Source organism: Coregonus lavaretus (assembly GCF_964263955.1).
Source record: "Coregonus lavaretus genome assembly, contig: HAP1_SCAFFOLD_6864, whole genome shotgun sequence".
Lineage (NCBI taxonomy): Eukaryota > Metazoa > Chordata > Actinopteri > Salmoniformes > Salmonidae > Coregonus > Coregonus lavaretus.
The window spans coordinates 11,566-26,386 of NW_028157912.1; the positions used below are offsets into that span (position 1 = coordinate 11,566).

The 14,821-nt window shown below is 42.3% G+C and overlaps 1 protein-coding gene and 1 pseudogene across 2 annotated transcripts; both read right to left on the minus strand.

The window, feature by feature from the left end:
- Positions 1 to 2,962, minus strand: LOC311124644 (thiol S-methyltransferase TMT1A-like; the record flags this gene model as incomplete). Its single annotated transcript, XM_084198756.1, has 2 exons — positions 1 to 237; positions 2,465 to 2,962. The coding sequence occupies 2 exons, from the start codon at positions 2,960 to 2,962 to the stop codon at positions 1 to 3; spliced, it is 735 nt and encodes a 244-aa protein (XP_084054882.1).
- Positions 2,963 to 3,940: 978 nt separating this feature from the next.
- LOC311124643 (thiol S-methyltransferase TMT1A-like) lies at positions 3,941 to 14,055 on the minus strand (annotated as a pseudogene). Its single transcript has 4 exons — positions 14,017 to 14,055; positions 12,122 to 12,304; positions 11,140 to 11,364; positions 3,941 to 4,174 (listed from the first exon to the last, which is right to left on the minus strand). The product of its transcript is annotated as a thiol S-methyltransferase TMT1A-like (transcript).
- Between the last annotated feature and the right edge of the window lie 766 nt (positions 14,056 to 14,821).

Below are 14,821 nucleotides of genomic sequence, written 5' to 3' on the forward strand. Positions count from 1 at the left end.
TCACTTGATGGCATATCCGAGGATGTGCGGTTTGATCATGAAAGTGACCCGCGGAGCCTCAATGTGTCTGAGCTGGAACTCTGAGAACCCAGCAGCCTCCAGATCTCTCCATGTTGCCCTGGTAACCACGCAGCCATCCCCCAGGTAGTACCACATCGGCTGGAGCACGTGCTGGAAGAAGTATATCCAAGAGGAGGGGTCTGACTCTACATGCTCCAGAAAGTACAGAGCACCACCCTGTTGGACAACAAATGGGTAAATTCTATTCTCATTTCACAAAACCAGTCAAATCAATCAAAAGTAGCTACAGTTGAAGTCGGAAGTTTACATACACCTTAGCCAAATACATTTAAACTCAGTTTTTCACAATTCCTGACATTTAATCCTAGTAAAAATGCCCTGTCTTAGGTCAGTTAGGATCCCCACTTTATTTTAAGAATGTGAAATGTCAGAGTAATAGTAGAGAAAATGATTAATTTCAGATTTTATTTCTTTCATCACATTCCCAGTGGGTCAGAAGTTTACATACATTCAATTAGTATTTGGTAGCATTGCCTTTACATTGTTTAACTTGGGTCAAACGTTTTGGGTAACCTTACACAAGCTTCCCACAATAAGTTGGGTGAATTCTGGCCCATTCCTCCTGACAGAGCTGGTGTAACTGAGTCAGGTTTGTAGGCCTCCTTGCTCACACACGCTTTTTCAGTTCTGCCCACACATTTTCTATAGGATTGATGTCAGGGCTTTGTGATGGCCACTCCAATACCTTGACTTTGTTGTCCTTAAGCCATTTTGCCATAACTTTGGAAGTATGCTTGGGGTCATTGTCAATTTGGAAGACCCATTTGCAACCAAGCTTTAACTTCCTGACTGATGTCTTGAGATGTTGCTTCAATATATCCACATAATTTTCCTTCCTCATGATGCCATCTATTTTGTGAAGTGCACCAGTCCCACCTGCAGCAAAGCACCCCCACAGCATGATGCTGCCAACCCCTTGTGCCGAACGGTTGGGATGGTGTTCTTCGGCTTGCAATTACCCCCCTTTTCCTCCAAACATAACAATGGTCATTATGGCAAAACAGTTATATTTTTGTTTCATCAGACCAGAGGACATTTCTCCAAAAAGTAAGATCTTTGTCCCCATGTGCAGTTGCAAACCGTAGTCTGGCTTTTTTATGGCAGTTTTGGAGCAGTGGCTTCTTCCTTGCTGAGCGGCCTTTCAGGTTATGTCGATATAGGACTCGTTTTACTGTGGATATAGATACTTTTGTACCTGTTTCCTCCAGCATCTTCACAAGGTCCTTTGCTGTTGTTCTGGGATTGATTTGCACTTTTCGCAACAAAGTACGTTCATCTCTAGGAGACAGAATGTGTCTCCTTCCTGAGCGGTATGACAGCTGCGTGGTCCCATGGTGTTTATACTTGCATACTATTGTTTGTACAGATGAACGTGGTACCTTCAGGCGTTTGGAAATTGCTCCCAAGGATGAACCAGACTTGTGGAGGTCTACAATTTTTTTCTAAGGTCTTGGCTGATTTCTTTTGATTTTCCCATGATGTCAAGCAAAGAGGCACTGAGTTTGAAGGTAGGCCTTGACATACATCCACAGGTACACCTCCAATTGACTCAAATTATGTCAATTAGCCTATCAGAAGCTTCTAAAGCCATGGCATCATTTTCTGGAATTTTCTGCTGTTTAAAGGCACAGTCAACTTAGTGTATGTAAACTTCTGACCCACTGGAATTGTGATACAGTGAATTATAAGTGAAATAATCTGTCCGTAAACAATTGTTGGAAAAATGACTTGTGTCATGCACAAAGTAGATGTCCTAACCGACTTGCCAAAACTATAGTTTGTTAAATAGGAATGTGTGAAGTGGTTGAAAAACTAGTTTTACTGACTCCAAATTAAGTGTATGTAAACTTCCAACTTCAACTGTAGGTGTCTGATCTGGTGACTGAAAAGGCAATGGGAAACTTTACAAAAACGTACATATCACTATCTATCCCAGTCCCACCCAACCACCAGATATCAAATCGAATGTTTGGTAGACTTGGTCAAATGTGCTTGGCTTAACCCAAATGTAAGACATAGTAGAAAGCCTAGGCTACATGTGTAAAAATATTGATAACATTGATATAATTACATGGCTTGGTTAGGCAAGGTGTTTATACTGTGTTGGGTGGTTTCACACACCTCTTGTTTACAGACAAGGGATTTGTCACAAGCTTTAGGTGTCTAAAAATACTTAAGACTTAACGTCGCTACAAGCTTAACTTTTAACACAAGGACAACATGGGGCAAGTTAGAGCACTCTCAATTCACTATTGGAGTCTGAAATGTACAGTAGAGCTCAATTATCATTTTGCTGGAACAATAACTCTTATTAGGCCTATAGGGCAGGCTACGTCTCCCTTGCCTGACACACATAACCTACTAGCTGAAACTATTAACTCACTTTTCTGAGTATCCGTCTTGCCTCTTCCAGTACCTGTGGCACGTTGTTGACAGAACACAGCACAAGCGTGCAGACAACAACATCCACAGACTCATCTTGCACTACACTCAGGTCCTCTCCTGAGGCAACCACAAAGCTTTCATAGGTCAGGTGGTTGCTTGCTGTCATACTCATCTGCAGGTACTTCTCAAAGTGAGGGTTGGGGTCTGTACAAATGACCGTGCATCCGTATGGATAGTATTTGAAGTTGGCCCCACTACCGCAGCCAATCTCCAGAAGTCGAAGTGTACCGTCCGTGTTGCAGAATTTGCACAAGTCTCGGAAAAGGTTCCTCTTGTTTTCGTGCATTTTGTCGTTGTATGAAAAAGTTATATTGTAAGCAAGAAGCGGAAACAAACGCTTGTACATGCCATATAAACCCACAAACTCTATTAGTTGGAGGGGTAAGGTTATCGCCAAACATATTAACTTGCAGAAGTTCATCATAAGATGTGTCATTTTCCCGGTGAAACCTCCCATGTGAACAAAAGAAGCACACTGCAGGCAGTCTAGGTGAGGTAGGATTTAGCTAATAGCAAGGTGATACAGGGATCAGGGCGGTTCAGGAGGAAGGTGCTAATCTGGTAGCTTTTCATCCTGCCTCATGATGGAGCTATTGCATTCATCCGGGATTCATCCGTGAAGAGTACACTTCTCCAGCGTACCAGTGGCCATCGAAGTTGAGCTTTTGCCCACTAAAGTCGGTTACGACACCAAACTGCAGTCAGGTCAAGACCCTGGTGAGGACGACGAGCACGCAGATGAGCTTCCTTGAGATGGTTTCTGACAGTTTTTGCTGAAATATTTCGGTTGTGTAAACCCACAGTTTAATCAGCTCTCCGGGTGGCTGGTCTCAGATTGTCCCGCAGGTGAAGAAGCCGGATGTGGGGGTCCTGGCCTGGCGTGGTTACACATGGTCTGTGGTTTTGAGGCCAGTTGGATGTACTGCCAAATTCTCTAAATCAATGTTGGAGATGGCTTATGGTAGAGAAATGTAATTATCTAGCAACAGCTCTGGGGGACATTTCTGCAGTCAGCATGCCAATTGCACGCTCCCTCAAAACTTGAGATATTTGTGGCATTGCGTTGTGTGACAAAACTGCACATTTTAGATTGGTCTTTTATTGTCCCCAGCACAAGGTGCACCTGTGTAATGATCATGCTGCTTAATCAGCTTCTTGATATGCCACACCTGTCAGGTGGATGGATTATCTTGACAAATGAGAAATGCTCACTTTATTTCAGCTCATGAAACATGGAACCAACACTTTACATGTTGTGTTGATATTTTTGTTCAGTATACGTATGCCATTCCTATTTTCTAAGCCAGTTTAATTACATTTATGCACAAGTAAATAACAAAAGCAATGACCAAGAAATTCACACTGAATACATAGGCGTTGACAATATTTGTCAAACAGTTGCTGGGATAGGCCTTTACTTGACAGCATGGCCCATAATATGTGGTTTGATCATGAAGTTGAGTGGTGCCTCGATGTGCTTCAGTTTGAGCTCAGAGAACCCAGCAGCCTCCAGATCTGTCCATGTCGACCTGACTACCTCACATCCATCCCCAAAGTAGTACCAAATCGGCTGGAGGACATGCTGGAAGAAATATATCCAATAGGAGGGGTCCGCCACTACATGCTCCAAGAAGTACAGAGCACCACCCTGTTGGACATTGACAACAATAAAAGTTACCAGTGGTAAGTATTTTTTTCCAAACCTCCATTCAGCAGAACATAGAAAGATTGCACTGTTTAGTAGAAAAATTCACAGTCAGTAGAGCGTAGTTAAAACTGACTATTTAGTCAACTTATAAACATAATAACAAAGTATTCTAAATCTAGCCATAGCCACAAGGGCATTTGGGTTCAGTGGTACAAGTACCCTGCACAGTGGTGTGTTCGTGGCCCAGCACCTCGTGAAGTTACTGATTCAATCAGCTAAATTGACTTACAGTAGTTACAGTGCATGTAGTCAGCAGTGTTTCCCAAACTCAGTCCAAGGGGTGCACGTTTTGGCTTTTGCCCTAGCACAACACAGCTGAATAATCAACTAATCATAAAGCTTTGATCAGTTGAAATGCTGATTGTAGTGCAACATAAAATTGCTGGCTGGATAGCTCATTGCAGCTTCCCATATTACATTTCACATGTACATTTTAGTTATTTAGCAGACGCTCTTATCCAGAGCATTCATTTTTAAACAGTGCATTCAGTTCAAACAATAACAAAGCAGGCACCCCGCCACTGTTTTGGTAAAGAGTCGAGGGATGGAGAAATGTAACCCCTCTCAAATTTATAGACAGATGCTATGGATGCAAGGACTGACCATCCATGATATAAAATGTGTAGTTTTAACCAGTGTTGAGGCTATACAACGTTTGTTTACAATTACATTGGTCACAAACAATAGAGTAAAACAAGCGTATATTTTGGGTTCTGATGAGGTATTACAGATGCACTAAACTCATTAGGCATTTATTTCAAGAATCAATTAAAAAAGTCCAAAAGATGTAATGTAGCAAACAGCCATAGATTCATATAAAAATGTTCCTCAATAAAGCAGCTATCAGCAAAACCTATAGGCTACTATTAATCATTTATTAAAACCACAACTCGACATAGGCTTGGTTTCAGAACTTTGTGAGATGGACAACGTTTATAATGCAAATTGAAAGTTAGTGTTGCCATTTTGGCTCCTAAAATACATCATTTTCAAATAAAATCAAATGTTATTTGCCACATGCGCCGAATACAACACCTTACAGTGAAATGCTTACTTACAAGCCCTTAACCAACAATGCAGTTTTAAGAAAATATAAAAAAGTGTTCAGTAAAAAATTAAAATAGCAAATAATTAAAGAGCAGCAGTAAAATAGAATAACAGTAGGGAGGCTATATACAGGGTGTACCGGTTAGTAACACTGTTGCCATGATTCGTAGGAAAGTGGTTTAATCGTCAAGACACCTCTATCTAATCTAAATTAGTTGGGACCTCAGTTATGTAATATCTGTTGACAGACCTCGCATTTCTGAAAGACTGAATTGTATTATGCTGAAAGCTGAGACCATGGCCAATATGTTCAATTTGAGAATGGATGTAGCCTACTGCTTCCATTCCCGTGCATAAACGCTCATATGTTTCCAATGTAAATAAGATAATCAACTTACAGGCCTCAATATGCGAAGTGGGCCACTGCCAACCGTGAACTCTGAGAGATCGCTGAAAAGGTCCTTCTTTTTGTCGTGCATTTTTTTGTTGTAGGTGAAAGATATCTTGTAAACAAGAAATGGAAAGAAACGCTTGTAGATGCCATATATGCCAACTGCCTCCATTAATTAGAGGGGCAAGGTTACTAGCTTGAAAATAAGCATAAAGAAATTCATAAAAACAGTCATTTTGCATTTGTGCACTTCTTTTTCTTCTTTAAGGTTTTATTGTCGACCTACATCCCAAAAAGTGTACTGCCGCCAGCTCGTTTGTGCAGACTCAATGTTGCCAACTCCTCAGTAAGGAAAGTAGCTATTGGCTGTCCTAAAAGTCGCTAGAAGTCGCTAAATGACGCCATCACCTACTTTGCGTAATTGGCCATGTGCATGTAATTGTGATGGACGCTGTAGGAGAGAGGAATAACGTTGTGGGAGAGACAAAAAGTGAGTAAAAAACATCCCGCCCTGAATCTAAGCCAGGGCGGGATCAGCCAGCCGTGGCTTCCCGCATGCGCGATTCATTTGCAGTCTGGACACGGAGTGGTGAACATCTCCTGCTCTGACTGCAGCTGGGAGGGACTGCTGCGCGAGGACTGGGCCGCCTGTGAGTGCTTTGGGACGGGGTAACAAAGCACCCGCTGCTCGTTGAGAAGAGTAAGAACGATACGTGCTTTCACGTCAGAGTCTCCAATAACACCAGAAAAAGTCGCTAGATTTGTCGCTAGTCGCTTTTTAAAAAATGTGTCGAGAGTGGGTGTGTTTCAGGGACCACCAATCAAGAACTGGTACGCATGACAATATTAGTTTGGGCTTAGTTGGCCTGTTGATGTCGCCATTGGACCTGTCTGGCCCTATGGCGTAGGCCTGACATGCGTGAGCAGGGGATATGTTTTTTTTACAGTTCAGCATTAAAGGCAAAACATTTAGATATTATAGTAGCCATCACAGAATTACATGATCTTGTCTATAAATGTTCTGTATTATTTCATGTTTCATGTTTTGTGTGGACCCCAGGAAGAGTAGCTGCTGCTACTGCAACAGCAAATGGGGATCCTAATAAAATACCAATACCAACAAACAGTTTTAATGTGACTCAGTCATAGTCTATAGAATTCTAATTTTCTGGCCAAATGATTTTTTTAATCCACACATTTTTCTTCAAAAATGATTATCCTTAGTCACTGTGGGTTAGGCCTAATATTTTGATATTGTCCAAGTATTGGGACACCTCTAGTTTATTGTGAACCTTTATAACACTGGCTGTGGAGTTTCCCTGTTCAATGACCTGCACTGTAGAAATGGCATGTACATGCAGTGGTGGAGAAAGTACTCAACTGTCATACTTGAGTAAAAGTAAAGATACCTTAATGGAAAATACTCAAGTAAAAGTGAAAGGCACCCAGTTAAATACTACTTGAGTAAAAGTCTAAAAGTATCTGGTTTAAAATGTACTTAAGTACAGTGGTGGAAAAAGTACTTCATTTTCTTACTTGAGTAAAAGTAAAAGCAAATGTTATACATCAAATTCCTTATATTAAGCAAACCATCCGGCACAAATGTATTGTACTTTTAATTTATGAACAGACAACGGCACACTCCAACACTCAGACCAAATTTACAAACACAGTATTTGTGTTTAGTGAGTCCGCCAGATCGGAGGCAGTAGAGCTGACAATGTGTTATATTGATAGGTGTGTGAATTGGCTCATATTGCTGTCCTGCCTGAGCATTCCAAATGTAAAGAGTACTTTGGGTTTCAGGGGAAATATATGGGTACAAACAGTACATATTTTCTTTAGGAATGTAGTGGAGTAAAAGTAAAAGTTGTCCAAAATATAAATAGTAAAGTACAGATACCCCAAAAAACTACTTAAGCAGTACTTGAAACTCATTAACTGTAAGTCGCTCTGGATAAGAGCGTCTGCTAAATGACTTAAATGTAAAATGTACTTCAAAGTATTTTTACTTAAGTACTTTACATCACTGTGTACATGACCGTGCACTGTAGAAATTCGATTTTGTTCCATAGGCGTAAGTGCACATGTCAATTGAATAGAATAAAGGCACCTTATCTTCTGAAATGCATTAGCTACTATTATTAGCTACTATTATTAGCTACTATTATTAGCTACTATTATTAGCTACTATTGCCCCTTTCCCCTCATTCTTTGCTCTGTTTGTTCATGCCTGTATACCAGCCATGTGTGATTAGGCTTGCTCTCTAGCCTACTGAACAGAGGGAAATTCTCAATGCTGTCATTGAAATCTCCCTCTTTTAGATGACTAACTTATTACGTCAGCTCCTACTTTACCCGGCTTTGCCTATCTTGTATATCTGTCTGCTTAGCTGTCTTTGATTATGTTACAGGTATGTTATGGCCACTGTAATGTTTAGAAGCAGTGTACACACATCAGGTAATCATCACATAAACCTATGAACAACTTTTAAATGTAAAGATATTCAACCACAATTTATCTGTAAACCTGGTGTTGGATTGTTAGTTTGCATAAACTCACACATTGGTCTGGGGAAACACTTTCAGAAGAAGAAAAGATGCTACCTACCACACTTTCACATTAAATCAAATCAATGTTTATTTGTTTAGCAGATGTTATTGCGGGTGTCGCGAAATGCTTGTGCTTCTAGCTCCGTAATATCTAACAATTTCACAACATATACCCAATACACACAAATCTAGTAAGGAATGGAATTTAAGAATATATACATATACGGACAAGCAATGACAGAGCGGCATGGACTAAGATACAGTAGAATATTATAGAATAGAATGCAGTATATACATATGAGATGAGTAATGCAAGATATGTAAACATTATTAAAGTGACTAGTGTTCCATTTCTTAAAGTGGCCAGTGATTTCAATAGGCAGCAGCAGACTCTAATGTGTAATGGGTGCATTTGTATTTCCGTCTGTGACAAATAAAACTCCACATCCCATTTGTGACTCAAACATAGGCTTGCCTGCTTATAATTGCACAGAACCAGTCAATGTTTTCTATTTGATAAGTTGGTAATACTTATAATATAATATAATGCCACTTAGCAGACGCTTTTATCCAAAGCGACTTACAGTCATGTGTGCATACATTTTTGTGTATGGGTGGTCCCGAGGATCGAACCCACTACCCTGGCATTACAAGCGCCGTGCTCTACCAGCTGAGCTACAGAGGACCATACTAATACTAATAATTCACAGGTCTGCTGCAGAAAGATGATAAGTCTTTGGAAGTTGTCATGGAATGACAGTGGACACGGACAGCCCATCACTACCACTGTCCAGTTCATCACACCAGACCAGCACCAGCCACCCAGCAGGACAGTAAGGGATTTCTTCACATAAAATAATAAGACCAGTGATTGGAAATCAAAATTCGTATTATTATCAGTGTTATTATTGCCTATTGTAATGTACTGTAGTGATTGTACAGTGTAGGCTAGGCTGTGGCAAATATAGGGCCAGGAGAAAACTCCAGACTAATCATACGAAACATGACTAAGACCAAGAGTTTTTGTTTGATAAGGGGGTCAGGAAACACTCTTGGCCCTGACTAAGATGAATAATTTCCTGACCAGGAAAAATGTACTGGTCCTGTACATGTCATACAGACACAGACATTGCTCATCATTGGATAAAAATGGCCCATTAAATCAAATCAGGTATTATGACGGGTGTAGCGAAATGCTTATGTTCCTAGTTCCTATCAATCAATGCAGTAAATGTCAACAAGCACACAATAGTCCCAAATATAAATAAAATAACAAATGTAGTACAGCAGAAGATTTATAAATAGTATGTAAACATGATTAAAGTGACCAGTGTTCAATGACTATGTGCATAGGGCATTAGTGAGTTTATATTAGTGAGTTTATTATATTAGTGAGTTTTTCATTGGTGAGTTTATATCCACTAGATGGCGGTGGTTCTCATCTCCTGGCATTCTGAGCTCCCACTCTCCCTAAAGAACATCCAGCTTGTTGCGCTAAGGGTTTGGTTACAAACGGATTACTTTTATACTATCCCAGGTATTCCTTAAAGAGGTAGGGTTTCAAGTGTCTCCGGAAGGTGGTCAGTGACTCCGCTGTCCTGGTGTCGTGAGGGAGCTTGTTCCACCATTGGGGTGCCAGAGCAGCGAACAGTTTTGACTGGGCTGAGCGGGAACTGTGCTTCCGCAGAGGTAGGGGGACCAGCAGGCCAGAGGTGGAAGAACGCAATGCCCTCGTTTGGGTGTAGGGACTGATCAGAGCCTGAAGGTAAGGAGGTGCCGTTCCCCTCCCAGCTCCGTAGGCAAGCACCATGGTCTTGTAGCAGATGCGAGCTTCAACTGGAAGCCAGTGGAGTGTGCGGAGGAGCGGGGTAACGTGAGAGAACTTGGGAAGGTTGAACATCAGACGGGCTGCATCGTTCTAGATGAGTTGTAGGGGTTTAATGGCACAGGCAGGGAGCCCAGCCAACAGCGAGTTGCAGTAATCCAGATGGGAGACCTCTTATCAGTCTCATTCTGAACGTCGCATAATCCTTGAACCTGCAACCTTACTGATGAATCAGCAATACACAAATTGACTTAATTATTTATTTATTTACTAACTATCTAAATAATAACACAATAACATAACATAGGTTATTGATTACTGACGTAATACAATGAAAACAGGTCCCTAGTGGACTGGACTAACAATCGCATGACTGCTTGGGTAGAAGGAGGGTCAGAGTGGAAGGGAGAGACAGAGATTCAAGCTATCGTGGTTCCTTTGGAGACTATGCTCACAGTAATCATAATACTTATGCAACATGTATTTACGTGTAGCTGTCCTCGATAGTTGAGTTGATGATGTAGGACTCTGGTTTGCCCACCAGAGATCCCAATGTCCTTGGTAGAGTTTCTGGTCATAGTGCAGGTTAGAATGGATACTTCAGATATACCAGCGGTTGTCTGAGAGGGATTGTCCTTCCCACTTCGTGTCTTTAGTGAAAGTTCTCTAGACGACTATACATGCCAGCTGCAGACTGAAATGATAAGGTCTAGTGCATTGTCTTCTTCTTCATCTCGTGTAAAGGTTGAGAGTTTCAGAGTTTCTCCATTTCAAACGTGTGGACTAACGTCTCACGTTTTCTGGTCTTTCTGGTCTTGTAGAAATTCAACAATTTTACAACATTTGGCTCACGCTTCACGTCTGTTGGTCTGTAGAGTTTCAACCATTTTAAGCCGTGGGGCTTGCTGGTCTGGGTATTTACGACTGGTCATAAAACTGGCCCCCAGGAAAGGGGGTGTTCAAACCTCTGCCTGGCCGGTATCTTTGATCCTCAGCCCATGAGGGCAAGTCATGACATGACAATACTTATCAGACAGTGTGCTGGGATAGGCCTAATCCCAGAGAATGTAGCTGCAGACTTTACTTGACAGCATTACGCATAATGTGTGGTTTGATCATGAGGTTTATCGGTGCCTCAATGTGCCTCAGTTTGATCTCAGAGAACCCAGCAGCCTCCAGATCTTTCCATATTGCCCTGTTAACCTCTCATCCTACCACAAAGTAGTTCCATATCGGCTGGAGCACGTGCTGGAAGAAGTATATCCAAGAGGAGGGGTCTGACTCTACATGCTCCAGAAAGTACGGAGCACCACCCTGTTGGACATCAATAAAAGTTTCACCATTAGTAACAAAGTCTTGCAGTCCATACCGCTGCTTAGTAGAGAAACATTTACATCTGCTAGAACTGACTATTTAGTTGGAACTAAATCTAAGAAATTGATTCCAAACTTTTTGAAACCAATGTTTTTTTTGTTTGATTAACTCTTCCAAACTAGCCACATACACAATATAAGTGCATTTCTGCTCAGTGATATAGTATCTCCGGCACAGGATTGCCCAGTGTCTCATGAAACTGGCCATGAAACGCCATAGGGCCATCACAATTGGCCCAGTGTCGTCCGGGTTTGGCCGGTGCCAGTCTGTTTGTGCTATCATGCCAACTCCATTGTTCATTGTCAAGCCAAACATTATTGGCATGACAATGAGTGACAAGGAGTTGGCATGATAGCACAAACAGACTGGCACTCAGGCTATGTTACCAATAGATAATCTGAGTAACACTGTTGCCATGATTCGTGGGAAAGTAGTTTTAATCATCAAGACTGCACAATCTACACCTGAAGCCCTAACATTAGTGGGACTTCAGTTATATAATCCTAAGGGAATAATGCCAGACAGATGTAGGCTTGTTTTCTACATTTATCTGATACATTCTATTTTATTATGCTTTTTATTATGTTAACAGCAAATGGACAATATTTTCAATTTGAGAATGGATGTTAGTCTAGCCTAGTGCTTCCATTCCAATGCATAAGCTCTCAAATGTATACCTTAAAGAGAATCAACTTACAGGCCTCAGAATGCGATGTGCCTCTTGCAATGTTCGCGGTATGTCGTTGACAGAATACAGCACCAGCGTGCAGATGACAACGTCCACCGAGTCATCCTTCACTGCCCTCATATCCTCTTCCGAAGCAATCACACAGCATTCAAACCTTAGGTGATCATTGACAGCCAGGCTCTTTTGCAGATACTTCTCGAAGTGAGGATTGAGGTTGGTACAAATCCCTTCCGCAACCAATCTCCAAAATGCTATGTGGGCCACTACCTTTGGTGAACTCTGACAGATACTTTTGTAGTGTACAGTTGAAGTCGGAAGTTTACATACACTTAGGTTGGAGTCATTACAACTCGTTTTTCAACCACTCCACACATTTCTTGTTAACAAACTAACCCTAGGAAGCTCCTTGCCACCTTCTCCTCCCTGCTGAATCCTCCTCCCCCTCCCCCCCTCCTCCCTCTCTGTGGATGACTTCGTCAAACATTTTGAAAAGAAGGTTGACGACATCCGATCCTCGTTTGTTAAGTCAAATGACACTGCTGGTCCTGCTCACACTGCCCTACACTATGCTTTGACTTCTTTCTCCCCTCTCTCTCCAGATGAAATCTTGCGACTTGTGATGGCCGGCCGCCCAACCTGCCCGCTTGACCCTATCCCCTCCTCTCTTCTCCAGACCATCTCCGGTGACCTTCTCCCTTACCTCACCTCGCTCATCAACTCATCCTTGACCGCTGGCTATGTCCCTTCCGTCTTCAAGAGAGTGAGAGTTGCACCCCTTCTCAAAAAACCTACACTCGATCCCTCCGATGTCAACAACTACAGACCAGGATCCCTTCTTTCTTTTCTCTCCAAATCTCTTGAGCGTGCCATCTTTAGCCAACTCTCTTGCTATCTCTCTCAGAATGACCTTCTTGATCCAAACCAGTCAGGTTTCAAGACTGGTCATTCAACTGAGACTGCTCTTCTCTGTGTCACGGAGGCTCTCCGCACTGCTAAAGCTAACTCTCTCTCCTCTGCTCTTGTCCTTCTAGACCTGTCTGCTGCCTTTGATACTGTGAACCATCAGATCCTCCTCTCCACCCTCTCCGAGTTGGGCATCTCCGGCGCGGCTCACTCTTGGATTGCATCCTACCTGACCGGTCGCTCCTACCAAGTGGCGTGGCGAGAATCTGTCTCCGCACCACGTGCTCTCACCACTGGTGTCCCCCAGGGCTCAGTTCTAGGCCCTCTCCTATTCTCGCTATACACCAAGTCACTTGGCTTTGTCATATCCTCACATGGCCTCTCCTATCATTGCTACGCAGACGACACACAACTAATCTTCTCCTTTCCCCCTTCTGATAACCAGGTGGCGAATCGCGTCTCTGCATGTCTGGCAGACATATCAGTGTGGATGACGGATCACCACCTCAAGCTGAACCTCGGCAAGACGGAGCTGCTCTTCCTCCCGGGGAAGGACTGCCCGTTCCATGATCTCGCCATCACGGTTGACAACTCCTTTGTGTTCTCCTCCCAGAGTGCAAAGAGCGTTGGCGTGACCTCACGACGCCAGGACAGCGGAGTCACTCACCACCTTCCGGAGACACTTGAAACCCCACCTCTTTAAGGAATACCTGGGATAGGATAAAGTAATCCTTCTACCCCCCCTTACCCCACCCCAAAGAAAGAAAAAAAATATATATATTGTAAAGTGGTTATCCCACTGGCTATAAGGTGAATGCACCAATTTGTAAGTCGCTCTGGATAAGAGCGTCTGCTAAATGACGTAAATGTCAATGTTTTGGCAAGTCGGTTAGGACATCTACTTTGTGCATGACACAAGTAATTTTTCCAACAATTGTTTACAGACAGATTTTTTCACTTATAATTCACTGTATCACAATTCCAGTGGGTCAGAAGTTTACATACACTAAGTTGACTGTGACTTCAAACACGCAATTCATTTTCTCCTTTCCCCCTTCTGATAACCAGGTGGTGAATCGCATCTCTGCATGTCTGGCAGACATATCAGTGTGGATGTCGGATTACCAAAGTCGGAAGTGTAGTTACTGTGATCAAGATGTGGTTGTCCCACTGGCTATCCTAAGTTGAATGCACCAATTTGTAAGTCGCTCTGGATAAGAGCGTCTGCTAAATTACTTACAGTTTTTTCCAACTGCTTACACACGTTTTCAAAACTATGTCTCCTTTTTTCAAAACTCTACACACAATTCCCAAAACTGCACACACAAAATGCTAAATGCCTCACATCTCCTTCAAAATGTAACACTTCATTCAAAATGCCATAAACACATGTCAGAATGAAGCATTTGCATCAAATGGCAAGCACTACTTTCATAATAGTAAATTTTTGGATATACCATGTAAACACTGTTGTTCTAAATCTAAAGCCCTTTGGTCTTTCATAGGCTTATATATACATTCCAATACAATGTTCTACAGTGAAAGTAATCTGCTGAGAGGGGTAACAAGTACACTGTAAACACCAATGCAATGTAGAAACAGAAAATATTTATTAGGCCAAACATTACTGTTGTATACAGTAGCATACAACAAAACCATAAACATATGTAAACCAAAAGTATATTCTTTAGAATACAGTAAAGAACACAAAAGTGTGTGTGGGGTCCGTGGGGGGGGGGGGGGGGGGGGGGGGGGGGCAGTCCAGGAATTGGTAGGCGGGGGGGGGGGGGGGGCAGTCACCAGTGC